This window comes from Crocodylus siamensis, chromosome 2 (assembly GCF_052110815.1).
Source record: "Crocodylus siamensis isolate JL-2025a chromosome 2, ASM5211081v1, whole genome shotgun sequence".
Classification (NCBI taxonomy): Eukaryota; Metazoa; Chordata; order Crocodylia; family Crocodylidae; genus Crocodylus; species Crocodylus siamensis.
Window position 1 is genome coordinate 159,447,160 of NC_143396.1, and position 20,391 is coordinate 159,467,550.

Consider the following 20,391-nt stretch of genomic DNA (forward strand, 5'->3'; position numbering starts at 1 on the left):
TCCACCTCCCAAACTATGTCTCACCCTCTTATGCCTTAATTTACATTTTCAGTGACTGGCTTTCTTGCATGCATATGAGCCTCTGGGTTCTTTACTATTTGTTCCACCCAGGAAGAGCATATACCAACTGCAGATGCTTCCTTAGCCAAGCAATGGGTTTTTAAATCTGAAAGCTTGCTAAGATCTATTTCTCCAGATATTCAGTTGATTTAATAAAAGATATCAGATTGACCCAAAGAATCTCATCTGCCTTGTGTATGTTACGGCAGAGCAGGATGAATGCAGCAGGGATGGTAGCCTGTAACAGGGGGCCTTCCCGGTGCCAGTTAGCTCTTGGCCAGTCCACCTGTTTCTAGGCCAACTGCCCACCCCTCTTTCTCCTGCCACACCCTGATGGAAAACTGATTCAGATGTTACCCAGGTGGGAGGCTGCCCATTTAGGCCCCTGGTGTCTAGGGTGACATCCATTCTGCACCTCACAGATTGCATCCTTCACCCCCTCCAGCTGTGGTCCTGTCTCTGGGACCTTTGGCTCACCTTTAGGCCCTGGCCCTGCCTTCCAGCAAATTGGAATCCTGAGTCTCTTTCTCTGGGCATTCCTTGTGGTGGGCCCTTGGCCCTTCGACCCCCCCTTTGTGTCCTGGCCCCAGCACAGACCAGCTAGGGTACCTCCAGGTCAGATCTGAGCTGCCTGCCTGTTCTAAACCTCACAGCTCCACTGCAACCAGTAAGCCTCAGGCCTCTCAGAGATTTTACTGGTCTGGGCTTTCCCCAGACAGGACTGTATATACGTGTGGTGGCTGGAGGTTATCAGGCACCCCCTACCCACCTTTCACGATGGAGATTCATGGTCCTGGCATTTTCTGGGGCTGCCGCACCACCAACAGTTCCACCAGGCCTCCCTACCTTGTTAGGGTGCAGTTTTAGGTCATGCCCAGGACCTGGGGTCTCCTCTTTTCCCATAGCCCCAGTCCATACCTCCACGTTCATCCTGGCAGGAGAGCTCAGCAGAAGGATGTTCTTCCCCTGTTTGCTGGTGAAAAACTAAACTTCAATCTCCATCTCTGAGAGCGGAGCATTAAATGGTTGTGTAAGCAACTATCAAAAGGAAATAGGTACAGAGTGAGGAGGGTGGCACTCAGTCTGCATGTAGAGCTTGGGGAACCCCAACAGCAGTAGGCTCACCTTCAGGAACACTAGCTGCTCCACCAAACTAGGATCCAAGGAGGTGCAGTGGGGTGTCACTACATCACCAGCAATGCTGAACAGCCTCTTACTTGAAACACTGGTCGGTGCACAGGACAACCGTGGCCAGATTCTGCCACACCTGGCTGCCCAATAGGCCAAGGGGTAGCACAGCAATGGCTCCACATCCTCAGCGAGATAGGAAGCCACCAAGGCCTAAGCGCTACCTGCCTGATAGTGGTGTCTGGTGCTCCTGGACCCCACTATGGAACCCATGCCCTTGGCCCACACTGGTAGCACCTGTGGTGGAGGAGGAGACTGGCTGGTGGATGGCATGATAGCATGGAAGAGTGGATCCCCCTCTTTCACATCCCCCAGCCTCCGCTGTTCTGCCTGTCTGACTCTCGTCACCGGCACCTCCATCCACTGATTCAGGCTTTGGCTGCTGCATATGCTGTCCTTCACCCTTAGGTCACACATGGCAGCCAGCACATGGACCGTACTGGACTGCAAGGGTTCAAGCCATTTCCTGATGCCCTCTTTCAGCTGTCTCACCAGTGCCTGCACATCGGGTGACAGCGGCATGCCCCAGCCAGGAACAATGATCCCCTGGATGCTCTCCATTTGGTTCTGAAGTTCCCTTACTGCAGGGATAACCTGGCTAAGGATGATAATGAGCGCAGAGGGGCTTTCTGGCCTTTGAGGAAGGGCTTGAGGACCACCAAGATCTGGAAGATGGTATGCCATTCAGCTCTGTTAAGGGTGCCACTGATCCCAATCTCTCTGAGCCAGTCCACCTCATGGATGGCCTTCTGTTGCTCCATCAGCCTCTTGAGTATCAAGTATGTGGAGTTCCACCAAGTCTTCACATCCTGCATGATTTTGTGCTGCAGGATGTTTAGGTAGGCCAAGGGATTGCGCAGCAATGGCTCCACATTGTCATTGTGATAGGTAGCCACTGAGGCCTCCACGTTACTTGCCGGATGGTGGTGTCTGGTGCCTCTGGACCCCAACATTGAAGCCATGCTCTTGGCCCACATTGGCAGCTGCTGTAGTGGAGGAGATTGGCTGGTGGTTGGAGTACTGGCACGGGAAAGTAGATCCCCCTTCTCCATGTCCTTCTACCCTTCTGACTTGCTGACTTGTTCACCAGCACCTCTGTCCAGTGATCAAGGGTTTTCCTGCTGTAGATGTTTCCCTTCACCCTCAGGGTGCACATACCCGCCAGCACATGTACTGTACAGTGTACTGTACTGGACCACAACGGATCCAGTCTTGTTTTATGCTCTCCTTCAGCTGCTTCACCAGTGCCTGCACCTCTGTTGAAAGTAACTTGCCCCAGCCAGGAACACTGATCCCTTGGAACTTCTCCATTTGATTCTTAAGCACCTTCACTCTGGGGACCACCTGGCTAAGGAGGGCATTGCCAGCACAGAGGCTCTTGGTGGCCTTGAGGAACGGCTGGAGGAGCACCAAGACCTTGGAGATGGTATCTCACTCCATTTTGTTAAGGGGGCCACTGATCCCAATCTCCCCTGTCCCAGGGGGATACAAGCAGAAGCCCTGAGGCACCCTCCCATGGCAGGACCTGAGGCAGGGCTGACCCACCCAAAGAAAGAAATGAAAAGCCCTGAAAAGAGGGTACACTTACCATTTTTAGGAGAGGCACAGCCACGCTGAGAAGAACTGCTGGCACAGTTCATCAGCCACTTTTATTACCATCTGGGAATGGTGCTGGCAGATGGTGTCATCAAAAACTGCCACCTAGCTGATTTAAAAGCTGGCAGCAGGGAAATGGAAGCGGGGGCGGCAACTCTGGGGCCAGAGGGTGAAGCTGCTCCCCAGGCTGCACATCAGCGGTGTTGGCAGCTCGGCAGGGGGCCAGATAGGGACCCACAGGAGGGGTCCTGGCTCCATTGAAAGAAGTATCCACTCAGCTCAGGAGGGCAACTGGACCAGGGAGGATGGTGTCAAAGTATCACTAGGGCCACAGATGCTGGATGCATGAGTGAGGTGGGCTGAGGCCCTGTCCTGACTATTCCTTTCTTCTCTTTTCTTTTATCTGTTATTTCAGAGGGCACACAGAGCCCAGACTGGGGAAGGAGTCTTCAAGTGACCCTGGGTCAAGAGGGCCACTAGGCCTCAGGGGGAGAGTGGACCCAGTGATGAGGACAGTCCCATGCCCCACAGTCATCCAGGATAAAGGGGTGCTGAGGGATGGGCAAGGAGAGAAGAGAACAGGTGTGAACATCAAAGGGACTGGCTGGCAACCCATCATCCAGCTGTCCTGAGGGCTGGCGCATGGCTGGGATGTAGGGGATGTGGAGCCTCAATAAAGCCTGCTAAGGGCAGTACCTCGCCTCCAAGATTCTACAAGAAGGAGCCCCACCACTAAAGAAAAGAAGAGCAAGTCTATGAAAGTCATGGCAGGATAGTGTCGGGGCTTCCCTCGGGGGTGAACATGACCCAATGCAGTTCCCAGGGACACAACCCACAGCCGGAACTGAATGTGCACTCTAAAGTCGCTAGAGAGTGCCTATACAAGACCAGGCAGGTTTAAGGTGGTGCATTGGCTGAACAAGGAACTTTGAGCAATCAGGGCTCAAATCCTCAAAACAAGGAGAAACCAGCCAGAGACTGACTCCAGAACCCCATGGTATGAAGTAAGGGACCAGTTACTTTACTGGGTCCAGAGGGGAAAGCAGGTGGGGCAGGAAGAGGCCCAGTTCATGATGCCTGCCCAGTTTCATTGGTTGGTATGGTGGTTGGCCCATGTGAACCCTACGGGAGGGCATCTGGGCCGGGACAAAACTATAGCCAGAGTGGCCTGCTAGTTTTTGTGGCTGGGACTGGGGGAAGACATTGCCCATTGGTGTGCAGCATGCCCAGAATGTCAGAGGATGGGAGAGAACTGCCCAGCCTGAGCACTGCTCCAGCCATTACCGATGTGTTGTTCTCCCAGATAGCAACGGATGTGATTGGGTCCCTACCCCAGAGTAGCACTGGACACCAGTATGTGCTGGTGTTCATGGACTACACTACCTGGTATCCAGAGGCAATCCCACTCTGGGTGGCAATGGCCCCATAATCACCAAGGAGTTAATAAAATGGATTGCCTGGATGGGAATACCCAAGGAAATTTTGAGCAACCAGGAATGAAATTTCATGTCAGGGGTGTTGCAAGTTGTGTGTCATACATTGTGGTAAAACACCTAAGAACCTCTGTTTACCAGCCACAAACCAGTGGCCTTGTGGATCAACTCAATGGCACAATAAAGAGGATGTTGCAATGGTGCATACAGAGTGATCCCCAGAAGTGGGACTTACTGCTCCCTTTGATTTTGTTTGCTATCGGAGACACTGCACAGGACTCATCAAAGTACTCGTTGTTTGAGCTTGTCCTGGGACACATAAAGATGGTGCAGGACTTGGCCAGGAACAACCTCTAGGAAGCACAACAGTGCCAGAAGACTAAGTATTATGCACCCGCAAAGGAAAGAGAGCTCAGGCCCGGCCACAGGGTCCTGGTACTCCTGCCAACTTCCACAAGCAAGCTCTTGACACAGTGGCAAGGCCCCTTCGAGGTGATTTGCAGGGTTGGCCTGGTGGATTACAAGGTCCAGAGGCCGGGGCATCAGCGGGAAAGGCAGATCTACCACACAAACCTCCTACAAGAATGACTTGAGCCTGAAGGATGGTCCACATTTACAGAGAGTCAAGTGGAAGACTTAGGACCACAGGGACTAGCAAGGGAGGAGTCAACGGCCTGCCCAGAAGACCACATCCAGATAAGTGAAGAACTTCTGGCCCTTCAGAAAGCTGAAATGAAGATGATGGTATGGAGCTTCAGGGATGCCTTTTGCAAAGAACTAGGTTGGGCCCGGGGAGCATGCTACACAATAAACACCCCACCAAGAACAATAGTGCGAGAGAGGTGGTGGCCCGTGCCCCATCACCTCCTTGCGGAAATCTCCGAGGAGATTGAGAGAATGTTAGAACGAGGGGTAATATGACCATCAAGAAGCCCTTAGCGGAGCCCTTTGGTCCCTGTCCCCAAACTGGATGGATCCCTCCACTTGTGTGTGGATTATTGTCGCCTCAACGAAGTGGCCATTTTCAATGCCTTCCTGATGCCTCATGTAGCTAAGCTAGTGAAGCATATAGGGAATGCACACTACATCACGACGCTCAACTTAGCAAAAGTGTACTGGCAGATACCCGTAGCCAAAGGAGACCAAGAGAAAACAGCATTCAGGAACCCATGGGGCCCATACGAGTTAATCCGGAAGCCATTCGGACTCCATGGAGTGGCCGTGATGTTTCAATGCTTAATAACTTGGATCCTGGCACCACGTGCCAGCAATGCCATAGCCTATATCAATGATATCTTCATCTTCACCTGGATATGGGCCCAACACTGGAGAGCGCTACGAGCCGTACTCTCAGATCTATGAGAAGCAGGGATGACAGCAAATCCACAGAAGTGTGCTCTGGCTCAGAGACAGATGAAGTACCTGGGCTTCCTAGTAGGGAGGGGTATCATCAGACTGCTAGTGGATAAAGTAGAAACTATCCACAACTTTACGATACCCCAAAACAACAGACAACTGCGGTCCTTCCTGTGGTTGTCCAGTTATTACCGGCAGTGCATGCCCCGTTTCTCAGAATTGGTGGTGCCACTCACAAAAGCTCTGAAAGGGTGAAGGACGGGGGCCATAAAATGGACCACAGAAATGAGGCATAATTTTGAGCTCCTAAAGAAGGCATTATGTGAAGACGTAATAATGCACACACCGGATTTTCACAAACCTTTTATCTTACAGACGGACACCTCAGAGACAGCTATAGGGACCATCCTGACCCAAGAAGATGACAGGATTGAAAGACCCGTGGCATACACAAGTTGTAAGCTGATCCCCGTGGAGACACAGTACGCTATAACACAGAGGGAGTGTTTAGCGATCTGATGGTCTGTGGAACATTTCTGTTACTATCCTATGAGGAGGGAGTTCAAGCTTATAATGGATTACACACCCTTACAGTGGCTGAGCAGGGCGAAAACTGATAATGCCCAAGTAACCAGGTGGGCCCTGGCCCTACAACCCTTTAGTTTCAAACACTACATTGCCCCGGGAAAAATAACACTGTGGTGGATTTCTTATCTAGGTTTGAGGCCAAAGACAGACCATCAGACATAGCAAACAAGGGACACAAGGTAGGAAACTGAGCCAAAGACTTGGAGCACCCCAAGCCACCTTGAGGTGGGGATTGTGTCCCAAGGGGACACAAGCAAAAGCCCTGGAGCACCCTCCTGTGATGGGACCCAAGGCAGGGCTGACCCGTCAGAAGAAAGAAATGAAAAGCCCTGAAAAGAGGGCATACTTACCATTTTTAGGAAAGGCAGAGCCACGCCAAGAAGGACCACTGGCGTGGTTCATCAGCCGCTTTTATTATGGTGCCACCACATGACATCATCTAAAACCACTGCCCGGATGATTTAAAAGCCCGTGGTGGGGAACTGGCAGCGGAGGCAGCAATGCTAGTGTCAGAAGGTGAAGCTGCTCCCTGGGCTGCACATTGGCAGTGTTGGCAGCTCGGCAGGGGGCCAGATGGGGACACACAGGAGGGGTCCTGGCTCCATTAAAAGAAGTATCCACCCTGCTCGACAGGGCAGCCAGGCCAAGGAGGATGGTGTTGAAGGATCATGAGGACCACAGACACTGGATCTGTGAGTGGGGTGGGCTGAGGCCCCATACCCTGACTATCTCTTTCTTCTTTTTTCTTTTATCTGTTATTTTGGAGGGTGCACAGAGCCCGGACTGGGGAAAGAGTCTCCAAGTGACCTCGGGTTAAGAGGGAGAGCCGAAGCAGTGTAGCAGACTGTTATGCCTCAGAGGAGAGAGGACACAGTGATGAGGATGGTTCCCATGCCCCACAGTCATCCAAGGTAAAGGAGCGCTGAGGGACAGGCTAGGAGAGAAGAGAGCAGGGGAGAACATCAAAGGGACAGGCTGGTGCATGACTGGGGTGTAGGGGAGGTGTACCCCCAAGAACGCCTGCTAAGGGCAGCACCTGGTCTGCAAGAATCCACGAGGAGGAGCCCCACCACTGAAGAAAAGATCAAGTCATGGCAGGAAAGTGTCAGGGCCTTCCTTGGGGGTGAACACAACCCAGTGCACAGGTCCTGGGGACACACCCCACAGCCAGAACTGGGTATGTGCTCTAAGGTCTCTACAGAGCGCCTATATGAGACCAGGTAGGTGCACCCCGAACAAGGCCATCTCATGGATGGCATTCTGGTTCTCCACCAGCCTTTCCAGCATCAGGTATGTGCCATTCCACTGAGTCTCCACATCCTGCATGATTTTATGCTGTGGGATGCTCAGCTCTGCCTGTTTGTCCCACAGCATCTTGCCCACCTTGATGCTCCGGTGGAAGTAGCTCATCACCTTCCTGCATTTTTAAATGGGCTGGCTGGTGGTGGTAGTAATGGTGCCATCACCAGGAGTCCTGAACCCCTCCAAGGTGTCCCTCACTATGTGATGGAACCTGTGTGCCACACAGTGGATGCCAACAAAGTTGCATCATGCACTTCCATGACCATGAACCCGTGGGTGAGCTCACCCTGCCCAATTAACCACCCCTGCACCATGCAGTTCATGACCACCATGATCTCTGTTGCTGTGTGGGACTCATCCAGAACCTCTGCTTGAAGGAGAGCCCACAGATGCTCTGACTGATCGCACCAGTGCCCTGTGAGGGAGAGGTAGGCATGATTTCCACCCCAGCTGCTCCAGATGTCCGAGGTGAAGTGCAAAGCTACCTGTGGACCTGCCTTCTGCAGCTCCTTCCTCAAGTACTCCTTGCATGCTTCATACAGGGATGGCATCACTGTCCTGCTAAAGGTGGTGCATGCAGGCACTTGGTAGGAGGAGGCAATGAGTGGCATGAGCTGCCTGAACCCTGGATGCTCAACAAAAGAGAATGGCTGGCCATCCAGAGCAAGACCGTGCTCTGGGTGACTTCCCCAATGCTCTGGGTGACTTCACTCACCTTGGGAACATGCCGCCCTTTGTCTCTGCATTTCCCCCACTGGTCCAGGGTGGCCTCTGCATCTTGGAGACGGGAGCTTTGGAGCAAGAGGGAGACTTCCCTTTGGGCATGCCCTCACTGGTGCCAGGCTAAGAAGGAACAAGGGCAAGGGGGTGTTGCCTTCTGAGATGTAGCAACATTGCCATGGTGGTGAAGTGTTTCCCCTCCTTGCCCCAGCTGATGTGCTTTCAGCAGTGCTGGCAGGTAGCATACCTGCGATCATCTGACACCTCAAAATGTGCTACCCACCCACTTCCGGGTTGATGGTGGGGATCCTGCCTTATCCCTTTCCTTGCCAGGCAGAGGCACAACAACAGGAGGAGCTGAGCCACCTGCCTCCACAACCTTCTTGGAAGTGCCTTCCAGAAGAGATCTGCCTCAGGGGAACTTTGCAGGGTGTGGAGCACAAACTCAGATTCCCTCTCCTTCCCTAGAATATCTTTAGCTATGACACACAGCTCCTCTACTTCCAGATCCAGGTCCTCCTCTAGCACTGGAAGACTCATGTTGGGAACTGAAATTGGGGTGGGGACTATCAAGCGGGTGCTGGTGGTTATTAGTGGTGTTAGTGGAGGTGGCGCAGGTACAGACACTGCTCCCACCTCCTTGTTCCCACTAGCAGCAGAAGACTCATCATTGCCAGGAAAGATGGTGGAACCTGCAGCACTCCCTCTGCCCCCTCTCCTTCCCCTGCCTGAACACCTGGTACCTTCCTTTTCAGCATGCTTCATAATATTGGTGTGCTGCAAAATGTGTATGTGTTTGTAATATATGTTGTGCTTTCCTGAACAGTGATGTCACACTGTCAGGGAAAACACAGAAGAAGAGAGCCTAGCTACCAAGAGACTATATAGTAAGCCAGAGCCTTTCGGACGCTGCTGGTCCAAGAGAGAGACAGCTTGCAAAAGGCACAGATCGCTTCACACACAGCCTTATATGCTGTTTCTACATTCCTCCCCCAGAGCACTGTGATTGGTAGGGAACTCAGGGAAAGATCACAGTCACTGGCCAGCTACAGATGTCAATATCTGTCTCAATAGAGCTGTCTTCCCCCACCTTTTCCCCCTCCCTTTTCTCAGTTTATGTTTCCTGCAAGTTTGCCTTCCGAATCTCTGAATCTTTCCAAATCTTTTCCAAATCAATTTGGAGGCTTCCAAATTGATTAGGACCTTTTAACAGGTCTCCTGATTCTATTTGTATTCAGAGATTTGGCCACCAAATCGGGCCAAGTCTCCTCCAAATCAAATCGGCTACCGAAGCTTTGCACAGCCCTAATGCACAGTAGTGCTGATTAGTGCATTTAGTACCTGTTATTACAGGTACTAAGCTCAGTGCACTGTCTTTATGGCACATTAATGAACATGTAGACATGCCCAGTGTGTTTATACAAGATGCATACTGCATGGTAGCCTAATAACACTATGAAGTAGAGTGCCAGTCAAAAAAATTGTTAATAGGCTACTACACCGTGTTATTAGGTCACTGTGCAGTAAACCACACAAAAAATCATGCACGAGTGCTACTGTGCAGTAAAAGTAGTTACTGTGCATTCAGTTAGTACTACATTAAGGAAGTACTAAACTAAATGCTGTGCATTAATTAATGTGTAGATGTGCCCACTATTAGGGGTGTGCAAAACAGGCCTGATTTGGCCTGAATCACGGACAGTGATTCCATTCATTCAGATCGTTTGGATCACTGTCTCTGATTCAATTCAGCTGAATCCGAAACTGAAGATTTGATTCTGATTTGGAGAATCAGCCATTTGGACACAGACACAGCTTTAAAAGGTTTTTCTACATACTTTGAGGTTGGAGGCATGGCTTGTGAACACTGAGATGCTGGGATCTCAAAGCAGTTTAAGACCCATTTGGGGCCAGAAGGACACACTTTGATAGTTCAAAGCAGGCCATCACACTGAGCACATCTTCCAGGTGATAGCTGCCCAGATGGCAGGGTGGAGGCACACATGGCAGCAAGGCTGCCCAAAGACCAACTGTGCAGCCTGAAGAGCTGGCCCAGAGGTGCGGATGGCTCTACTGCAGTGCCTATGCTGAAGAGGTGTCTAAAGAGGTGGATACTGTCACAGGTGGCAGCAGATCACAACCAGACAGCATCCCTTGCTGCAGTAGGTAGAGGGTGCAGGGGCCAAGCTAGGTCAGGGCTGCTGCAGCAGCAGCCCAGGTGGCACAGGGGCTTAGGGTCCCCATGTACCAACTGGCCAGGCCTGAGAAGCTCGTGAGGGCAGGTAGCCCTGAGCTGCTCACCAAGACAACTTTTGGCGTTGTTACTGATAGCTGATGTTTTAAGGAGACATATCGACCAATACTAATCCAATTTCTGATATGCAGTCCAGCAGCTTGAAGAGCTGCATGAAGCTGGTAAGTCTGTTGTGAGGGAGGGCAGACTGAGGCCCCTGTGATGAGGGAGGAAGTGGGGCTGGGGCAGGCACTGCCCAGGGCACAGGGCACAGCTCTGGCTCATCTTGGAGGTGTGGCTCACACTGCTGCACACACCCCAGGAGGGGACAGGGGGTGGGGCATGGGCCCCCTGGATCTGCTCTGGGTGGGCTGCAGGTATGGGCTGGGGTGGTACTGGGCTCTTCCCAGTGCAGGCTGATCCAGGCTGTGCTTGGGTGGGCAGTGGTAGCACTGGGAGTGGGGCTATAGGGGGTGGGAGCTATAGTCACCCTGAAGTTTGCTGTAGCCACCTGAACCCCTCCTCCCAGCACTGCAGCCTGGCCCAGCCCCTGCTGGGAAGAGCCTGGTGCAGTCCCAGCCCCAGCCCACAGTGGCAGTTGCCCTGCCCTGTGCAGATCCAGGGGCACGTGCTCTTTCACTTACCCTCCCAGGGTGCATGCAGCAGTGGGAGCTGTTCCCCACACCCTCCTTGATGAGCTGTGGCTCCATCCCTTGCCCCGCCCCAGCTGGGCAGTGCCTGTCACAGCCCCTGCCCCAGCTCCACTCCTTCCTTCACTGTGGGGCCTTGATCTACCCCCCCTCTCCTTCCCCTACAGACTTACCAGCTGGACACAGCTCTCCAAGCTGTGCTCCTCACTGATTTCCAGTACAACTTTCTTTATATCAGTGCCAATCCGATATCGAACCAATGTGTCAGTGCACCTCTATGATTTATTGTGCTGGGGCCAACAGAGGTGCTGGCCCCAGCCTTCAGCTCCCCCTGGCTGCAGATCAGGGAGGAGGTGGGCAGGGTCAGTTTGCCCCAAGTGTTACAACTTGCTCCAAACCAAAGTGTATGGTTAGGCACATGTACCAAGACACAAATATCCAGTACCAAATTTGTGCAGCTGCAAGTGCATGTGTGAATGCATCCATGTAGGCTATGATACAAGGAGCCTGCAAAAGGAAGTGAGGCAGCTTATTGTAAATCCTTACTCCCCTTCCAGGGTAAGAACCTGGACTCAAGATTGTGCCTGAAATATCATAATAAGAGATATCACAAAAGTTCACAATATTTTTTGGCTAATGCGATCCCAAATACTTATATCAGGATACAATGCAAACATGAGAATTCTACTACACCCTCAAGACTGTAAATCAAAGCCTCTCTGAAAATAAGGGTTGGGGTTTTTTTAAGGCCAGCTATTTTCCATATGTTTATGTCAGATTTTAAATATGTCTGCATATGAACCACACAGACTACATGTCATTCACTTTTCAGTAAAGGAAAAAAAAAGGGGGTCACAGTATTAACATCTTCTTCACTGAGGCAGGTCTTTGTAAAAAGTAACACAACTTTATTTGTTCATGTGAAGAAAATAAACACGCATTTCTTCAAGACAAAGTACCGGCAACAAGATTAAAAGCTTCTTACAAAAATATAGTTATCTATATATCTGTGGGATATATATATATGTAGGATATATATCTGTGGGATATATATCTATCCCACAGATGCACAAGTGTAGGATCTCTTTTTCCACAGTATCAAGTATTCAATAAAATAAAAAAAAATAAAAACATTTATACAAAAATCCATTTGACCTGTATTATCAATTAAAATTATTAAACATTTGAAACTGGTTTGTTCAGCATATAAATATTATTAATAAAAATAACATTTTTCATATTAAATAGAGACAAATTAATAAGTAGTTGGTCTGTGTGTTTCCATTTCTTCATTCATACGTGAAGCAGCTTTGACTTCTTCTCCTGTGCATCAGCTTCAGTGGAGAATTCAAGGCTGACTTGTCTCTGCTTGTTTTGGTACCTGAATGTGTTTAGAGAGAAAAAGAAGTCAAAGCTCTCTAGAGAGGGAGGAGAAGGTACAAAACACACCAATGCAGAACTGTTCCAAAAATAAAGTACTATACAGCAGTCCTAGCACATACAAACATAATGGAAGCTTCATCTGAAAAGAGGTGGGGCAAAGCTCCCCATTTCAGGAGATGCTATTCTGAAACCCCATAGAGTGCTAGCCATCTGCAAGCAGCCCCTGGACAACTAGCATTAGACATCAAAAACATCCTCTGCTTTGATATTATCCAAGTTTCTTTCATTTAAAATATTTGTGTTTATGTTTTGCTCCGTTTAGTTTCTTTAAAATTAAGCAAGATGTACAGTGGACGCTTATGTGGTTTCTTCCTCACATGGCAAGATCCAGTGAAGGGGTAAGTAACAGAGATTGGCTGCAATGCATTTAGTGGTAGTTGTATAGAACTGCTACTTCAGTAACGCTATGTTTCTTCCAGGGTATGCTCCTTGTCTAGATAGTAAGAGGATGTATTTCAAACAAGTTACTCCACTTCATTAGCTACAGGCAGCAAGCTGGATTTTAGAAGAATAAAAATCAGCCAGCTAGTAAGGTCATTTCATAAGCAAGAGTGCAGAGGCACTTTCTCCCTGCCTTGTGGACAGGGCTATGCTTTACAGTCAACAAGGATAGTGTTTAACACTAATATAATTTTAGGATGTATTATGCAGAGCTTCATCTTTTCTTCCCCCTCCCAGCCCCAAGCCATGGGTATAAGCCAAGGTAACTCCATTGTGGCAAATGATATCCAAGTGGTGGGACATGCAGTATGTGCAATATCATCTTCAGGCCCTTAATTTCCTCCAGCAGCTCCCCTTCATGTACCAGAGTAGAAACCTACAGGATTCTGTAACTGACTTTAAATGGTTTCCATTTTAGCATTTCTCTGCTTCTGGGTGAGCAGACACACCTCAAAACTACTATTATACTGGCCTGACTATTGCTACTCTTTATGCTAAAAGGTCTGATAAATGTTTGTGCTACTTTTGTATTTGCAACTATGTAGCCACATCAAATTTAATTAAACCACCATTTTTAAGATCATTAGGTAAGTGCAGGCTAATAAGCATGTGAGCAAGCCAAAAATAACCATTTTGATCTAACTTCTGAATGAACTCTTCAGCCATCAATATGAAAGCTTCTCTCCTTGCTTAGAGATGATGAGTCATAGTTCAAGCGCATACAATAGAAAATGAGAATGAGCCTTACCATCTGTAGAAGTAGTAACTTGCAACTGAGATAGCAATGAGTACAAACAGGATTACAGTAACTGTCAGTGCCACGTATTCTGTGCTCAAAGGCTGTGTAACTAGCTCCGAATGCACACAGCGGACCCCAGAGTAGCCCAAATCACATCTGAAAAGATAGAGATAGGTGGGGTTATTGTTGACACATTAATTATGCTGTTACAAAACACAGCATTAAAAGCATCTGCCATGACAGAGAAGTGCCAGAAAAGGAACAATCATAAAGTACAATCATGCAGTAGCAAAGATAGACCAGGTAGCCTAGATCATTTCCATTTCTGATCACTAGAACCAAACATATTTCTAAAATAAACCCCCTGTAGCAGATTCTGTGGGAACATGATCAATGTCTTTCAAAGATCCAGCATATGAGGACACAAAGGGCTTCACCCAGTTTAACTATAACACCTCTGAGACAGGTGCTCAACTTACAGAAGCCTTCATAGACAACATCCAGATTTACCTCGGCTAGAGGGATAATGATTTTTTTGTACCCATCACCAATATAGCTAGGCTGGCAGAAAAACTTCAGGCCTGGCTTACACTACAGTGAGCCATCATAGCAGGAAAGGCTTGTAGAAATCAGATCCTCTTTGCAGATCTACCACTCTTGGTAGTAGGAATCTGCTGCCTCTGCATGAAGGCTTTAAAAAAACTGATGCCAAAATCATTTTGGCACCATAGATTCTAAAAGCAGGTGAAAGGTAAGATCAAAGCCAGTTCATGCATGTGATTGCACTTGTACATTTGACCTCAGGAAGAAATGCAAAATGATACTACATGACTTTCCTCTCACCTGCAGTAGTGTTCTTTCAAGTCCACGAGGTACATGCACTGTCCATGGAAACAGTAGTCTTTCATTTCAGCTTCGCATCGGGTTATTGCCACTTGAGCCACCCGTGGACTATGCTCCGTCTGAACTGTAAGTAGAATCAGTTACTGGTTTGTTAGTCTTTCTTCAACTCACAATCTTTCACTTTCAGTGATCTACTTGAACTCTGAATAGTGCTGAGAAATCAGTTTGCAAAAATGAACCTTTAGTTTTTTGTCAGAGGAAAGCCAATTCCCTTGAATTTCTAGGCTTTGAAACATTTAGGCTGCTTGGAAATTGCCATCCTAAAAATGTACCCTTTCTGTTTCCTCATGGGGAGTTATGAATAGAACCTACTTCAATGCATATTGCAGCATAGTAAAATTACTTCATGTGGAGTAACTATTTAGTACCATTTCCAATTTAATAAAGGTAGTATAGAGAAGATGCTTGATCACCCACACCCTAATGCTCTACAGCATTCAGGCCCTAAAATTAGCTTATTTTGTCTGAGAAAGTATGAGACATTTTCAGAAATTTCCCAAGTGAAGGACTCGGATAAAAAGCTAAGCATCTTGCAACTCCCATTGAGAATGGGAATCATCATGAGATGGAGATTTTTGCAACAGAAAAGCCCATATTTTTGAAAAGGCAGTGTTAAGATACCATATACTTACTTAGTGCTGTGGTACAGGTTGTCCACGTCACTTGATCCACATGATGGGATCACTGTTGTTCCAATGACAACTTGCAAGAAGTAACCTATAAGACAAAAAATAGCGACAGATTCCTATCAGTGATGTTCCAAAGCAGAACAAACAATGTTGGGGGTGGGGGAGTGGGGAAGTGAATAGTTCTTTCGGTGAAGGCATGGAGGTGACAAATCTTGAGATAATTCAAGAAAACCTATAGAGGAGACTGGATAAGCACCTGGCTGGGGTCTTATGACCCCTCCCACCCCCAGTGCTCCTTCCTGCCCATGGCAGGGGGTCGGACTAGATGATCTGCCTAGGTCCCTTCCGACTCATTGATTCTATGATTGATTCTATTTCTGGACTTTAAATAAGTGTCAGGTTTTAAAACAGGTATAATCTCCAGATTACAGAGAATCAAGAGTAGGCTAAAGGAATAACAAAATCAAAGCATAAAACCCATCCCTTTCCAAAGTCTACAGCCTCACTTCAGCAAAGCACTGGATCACGTTTAAGCACTTAAGTAAGTGTTATTCTGTACCATTTTGTTTGTGTTTACATGCTTTGTATAATTGGAATTATTGGAAAGAGGGGAGCATGATTTAGCCTAGGCTCACCTCACTAACTGGGTCTGGACTATATTGTACTAAGTTTTTAGATTTAGGCCTAAATCTAATTGTTGTCAGTACATTTATAGCATCTTAAATATTTTGGTCGACATGTTTGTCAAACATTTTCACCTAAAAATGAGAAAAAACCCATCACAGACAACCAGAAGTAAACCTATACAAGTGCCCTAAGTACAGGGTTTTTAAAGCACCTTGACACTATTACCAGGTACTGCACACATACAGCTTTCAGGCATTCTGCATCTCAGCACAGGATTTTAAACTTAATCCTTGCAAATATTCAAAGTAGAACTGCCATCTCATGACGAATCAGTCTTTGCCCTGACTAGTCATGGAATCCTGTAGGCTACCTCTTTTGCTGTTGTCATAAGCTCACCAGCTCATGAACAGTTTAAATATCAACCCTTTCCCAAAATCCATAATTCTGTCCTTTGCCTTTTGGCTGTTAGCACTTGTAGACATGTTTGGTCATGAAGCTCAATGAAGGAAACGTGCCTTCAAATTTTTTGGACCAGCCTTTTAATTCAAGCTTCAGTTATTAGAGACGTTTGCTACTTTTCAGCAATGTCAGATCTAAATTAAACTGTAGACTTCTTGAAATTGGGTGTTTTTTGAATGCATGTCTGTTAAAAAAACAAAAAAAATCCAGCCAAAATGTGTGAAGGAGAGCTGATTATTAATCTAAGGCTCATGTTAAAGCCATAGCTCTTGGTAAGTTTTTCCTATTTTGAGACTTAACATTTTAATTAAAAAAACAAGAAAACAGATTGGTTATTCACTTCACATCTTTATCATGTATAGCTAGTATAAGTGGAGAAAGATGAAAGATTACTATTTTCTAAGGAAAAAAAATAGTGACGATTATGATGGCTGGAGGAGGGGGAGGAAAAAAAACAAACACAAAACACTAAAACAATGCTCCCCCCTTTTTTTTAAGAATCACATAAAAAGTGCAAGTCAGTGGCAGTCCAATCTTGCCATAGTTGTTCAACTTTTCACTGCAGTATGACTCAAAGGAACTTGAGTGAAGTTACTCTCAGGAAGAGATTTTTCAAAGTGCTGAAGGGCGGCATTGACTTCAGTGAAAGGACCATGCATCTAAGCAAAGCCAAGTCAGGCTTATGTGGAACACTTTCGGAAAGCCAATTTCTAAATGGCAAATCTATTTCTATTAAAAACAAATAAGCTAACAAGCCCCAGGTCATCAGTTGTCAGTCAGGCTAGCCACATTAATTACCATAAAGTTATGTGAATTTCACCCCCTTTCCTGGGAGTTTTACTTGGGACAAGAGGTTAATTCTTAATATTAACATCTGGTTGGATGAGTGTATGGCAGTGCCTGTTCACAGAAAACTTTTGTTAACTTTTGGCTTCCTTATTGGATGGAACCTTCAGAGGTGCTCAATGTTGGATTAACTTTACTTCCCCCAAAGTTAGTAGTGATTTTTTGGGGGAAATTCTGCTCAGACTACTGTAATGTGGTAATGTTGAGCCCAGTAACTTCAAAAGATACCCTCCCTTTCTACTGGGCCCAATTTTCTTCTTGCTTGCATGCCTGTCAGTTCTGCAAATTAATGAGAACAGTGATACCTGTTCTACAGATTCTGTTTTTGGATGTCTCTAAAGAAGGAATAGAGCAAGACCTTTTTAAAGTGTGGATTAATAGGATGCAGTCTGAGAAGAGCCAGGAAAATGAATAGGTATTTTTTGGTCCCCTTTACACTGGACTGACACTGGATTTACACTAGAGAAAGTGAAAGTAGAGTCTAGCCTGTGCATGCATTTGAGAAATTTAAAGAGAAAGCTGTTAATTTCTGTAGTCCTGAATAATGTACTAAGTATCCCAACGATATACCCATTCCAACTAGCTTATCACCTAGTACAGAGATTAATGAAACATGCAAATATTTAGACAAAGTCAAGTCACCTCATTTGGAGCAAAGACCAAGATTTGACACATTCTACCCTGCAACATAACAGATATGCTTCTTTAGTTGACTGCAGACATGTGGAAAAGATAAAAAAAATAAGTCTACAGCCTGCCACATTTGCTCTTGGATTGACTTTATATACCCCACAGTATCTTCTGCCATTAGAAGAAAGTTTCCCTCCCTGGTCTGCACCATGGATCTTTGCTGCTTATTCTGCACTTTCCTGCATGTATGTAGTTTCCAGGTGATTTGAATTATGTCTGAAAAGGAGATCCAGAATGTGAATAAGGAATTTGCATTGACTGGATGAGCCTTTCCTGTCACGTATTGGTGTCATAATTTCACCATACGTATGCACCTCTCATTGCTATTGTGTTTGTGTGTGCACTGAGTGCAAGATCTGGGAAAGGTGGGGTTATGTTTGCATTAATATAAATACCTTGATCATTAAGCAAATACTGTTATCTTGTACCTTGTAGAGTAATGAGATGGTGGATATTATTGCCTCACTGGAATGTTCATAGTATATATATTGCTTCATTGCTGGATATTAATGCAGCACTGGTACCTGCTTTACAGGAAGGTTAACATTGTCAGAGTGGAGCCTGCCTTACTGGAATGTTAATGCTGTAAAGGGTCAGTTGAACAACAACAGGGAGAAAAAAAAAGAGAATCTTGGACAAAGGGCTGAATGCCAGTGAATTTCCTTAGTATCTGTAATACAAGGACAGTGTACAATGGCAACTAGCATTTATGTAATTAACCCCCTTGCAACTTTAAGGAACTTTTACATTTCTAGACAGGGCAAGGAAAAAAAACAAACAAAAATTTTAAAAAAAAGAAACCACACAGAAAAAGCCCTTACTGAAATGAAAATATAGAGTGACCTTTTGTTTAGCAAAGTAGTTTCTTAGAGGCAATTTGGTTAGTTTCAGCTTGGCAGAGTTTTCTTTCAATGTAAAGAAAGATCATCATAATTCAGCATGGAGGAAGACTGCTGACTGGGGTCAGCACATTAACATCTCCATATAGCATTCTTTGGTGCCACGGTATTAAAGGGGTGCCACAGTATTAATACTGTGATCAGGTTCCAGAAGTTCATGTGTAAATCTAGTATTTATGTATGCACCTGTGGTAACAAAAAGTAACCCTGTAGTTGATCATGTCAACATTTTGAACACTGACTTCTTCCTCACAGAAACAGCTTATACTACAGTGTGCTAATTGCCATTCACATGCCCTTACATTTGGCCCTAGGTGGGCAGTGGAGAGAATGCTAATATTTTATTTCAGTGCACCTAAAGTTGCCTTACTGACCATCAGATTATGGGTAGTGTTGTAATCACACAGCACATCTCTGAGTACTGTGGAAATTTACATTAATAGGGATGAAGTTCTCAGTGAGCAGATTTTCATCTTGCTGGTAGAGCCAAGAGACATAAGGCAATAGAGATCTTTCAAAATTAAGCAGGAAAAAAAAAACGCACTACATTTTTTTTTAGCTAGAAAAAAAGTAGTTCAGTGCAGATTTGGATTTGGACATAAAAGCAGTCGAAAAGTCTTCATGGTATTGTTTGCCAAGATACAGAACAAGTACCCAAATAAGAGGTATCACTTTCTGCTGTTTGCCACACCTATTCCTAGATCTCAGCATTGCTGTGACTGAAGACTAAAAACTGCATATTTATCATAGTTAGATTCCAGGTACCATGCTCTACCCACTCTACACAGAATAGGCTCCTAACTCCTTTTGTAAAAGTTAATCTAAAAGATGTTTTTATTTTTAACAGAACCCAGAAGATTTTCCTAACATGTTTAGTTATTTCAGCTGACATCACATAATACCTTTGTTTAGGCACCTGCTCATTGAGGTTTGTGATCCTGGGAAGTTTAGAAAACTTCACTCTTTATCACAAACTATGAACATTTTTAAGTTGTCACAAACCAACCTGAACTCTAAGTGTCACTTCCTGGGGATGTGTTCCCAAGCTTATGCAAGTAGATGCTCGCAGAGGGGATACAAGTCATTCATCTCATTACTGCATCCTCTAGAAGGAGGCCTACTGTGCATCAGTTATTCCACCTACATTTCACTGGATGCTCTACCTGAATATTCCTGCATGCCCCTGATGGTGAAGAGGGGCAGTTGCCATTCTGACAAGCTTCCTGACATTGTATTAGCATTACGCCATCTCTGTTAGCGAAAGCTCAAGGATAGACCCATCCACTGTGTTGTCAAGACCTTCTAGTTCTGTGTCCTTTCTGGACAAAAATAAAAACCCCATTTGTCCAGAAATCTGATAGAGGGTGGCATCCTTTACCTCTCCCTGTACCAGGCTAGAGAGCTTAAGCTAAGGGAATACTTGTCCCCTCAAAGGGCAGGCTCTGGGAACATGGTCTGCTCTTCTTTGTGGAGTGTCTGTACCAGAGATCACAGTGAATCATGTCTACTTTCTCCGGAGGTTTCCCAGCTACTCTGAGACTACACTGGCTGTGGGCTTTGCTGAATTGGAACACACCCCTATTTGAACT

The 20,391-nt window shown here is 46.5% G+C and overlaps 1 protein-coding gene across 1 annotated transcript; it reads right to left on the minus strand.

Annotated features, from left to right (window-relative positions):
* Positions 1-12,013: 12,013 nt before the first annotated feature.
* EREG (epiregulin) lies at positions 12,014-16,164 on the minus strand. Its single transcript, XM_090034535.1, is given in 6 exon segments — positions 12,014-12,507; positions 13,759-13,905; positions 14,593-14,716; positions 15,285-15,300; positions 15,302-15,369; positions 16,152-16,164. Coding segments are annotated over 6 exon segments (456 nt in total). The 3' UTR covers positions 12,014-12,419.
* Positions 16,165-20,391: the final 4,227 nt, after the last annotated feature.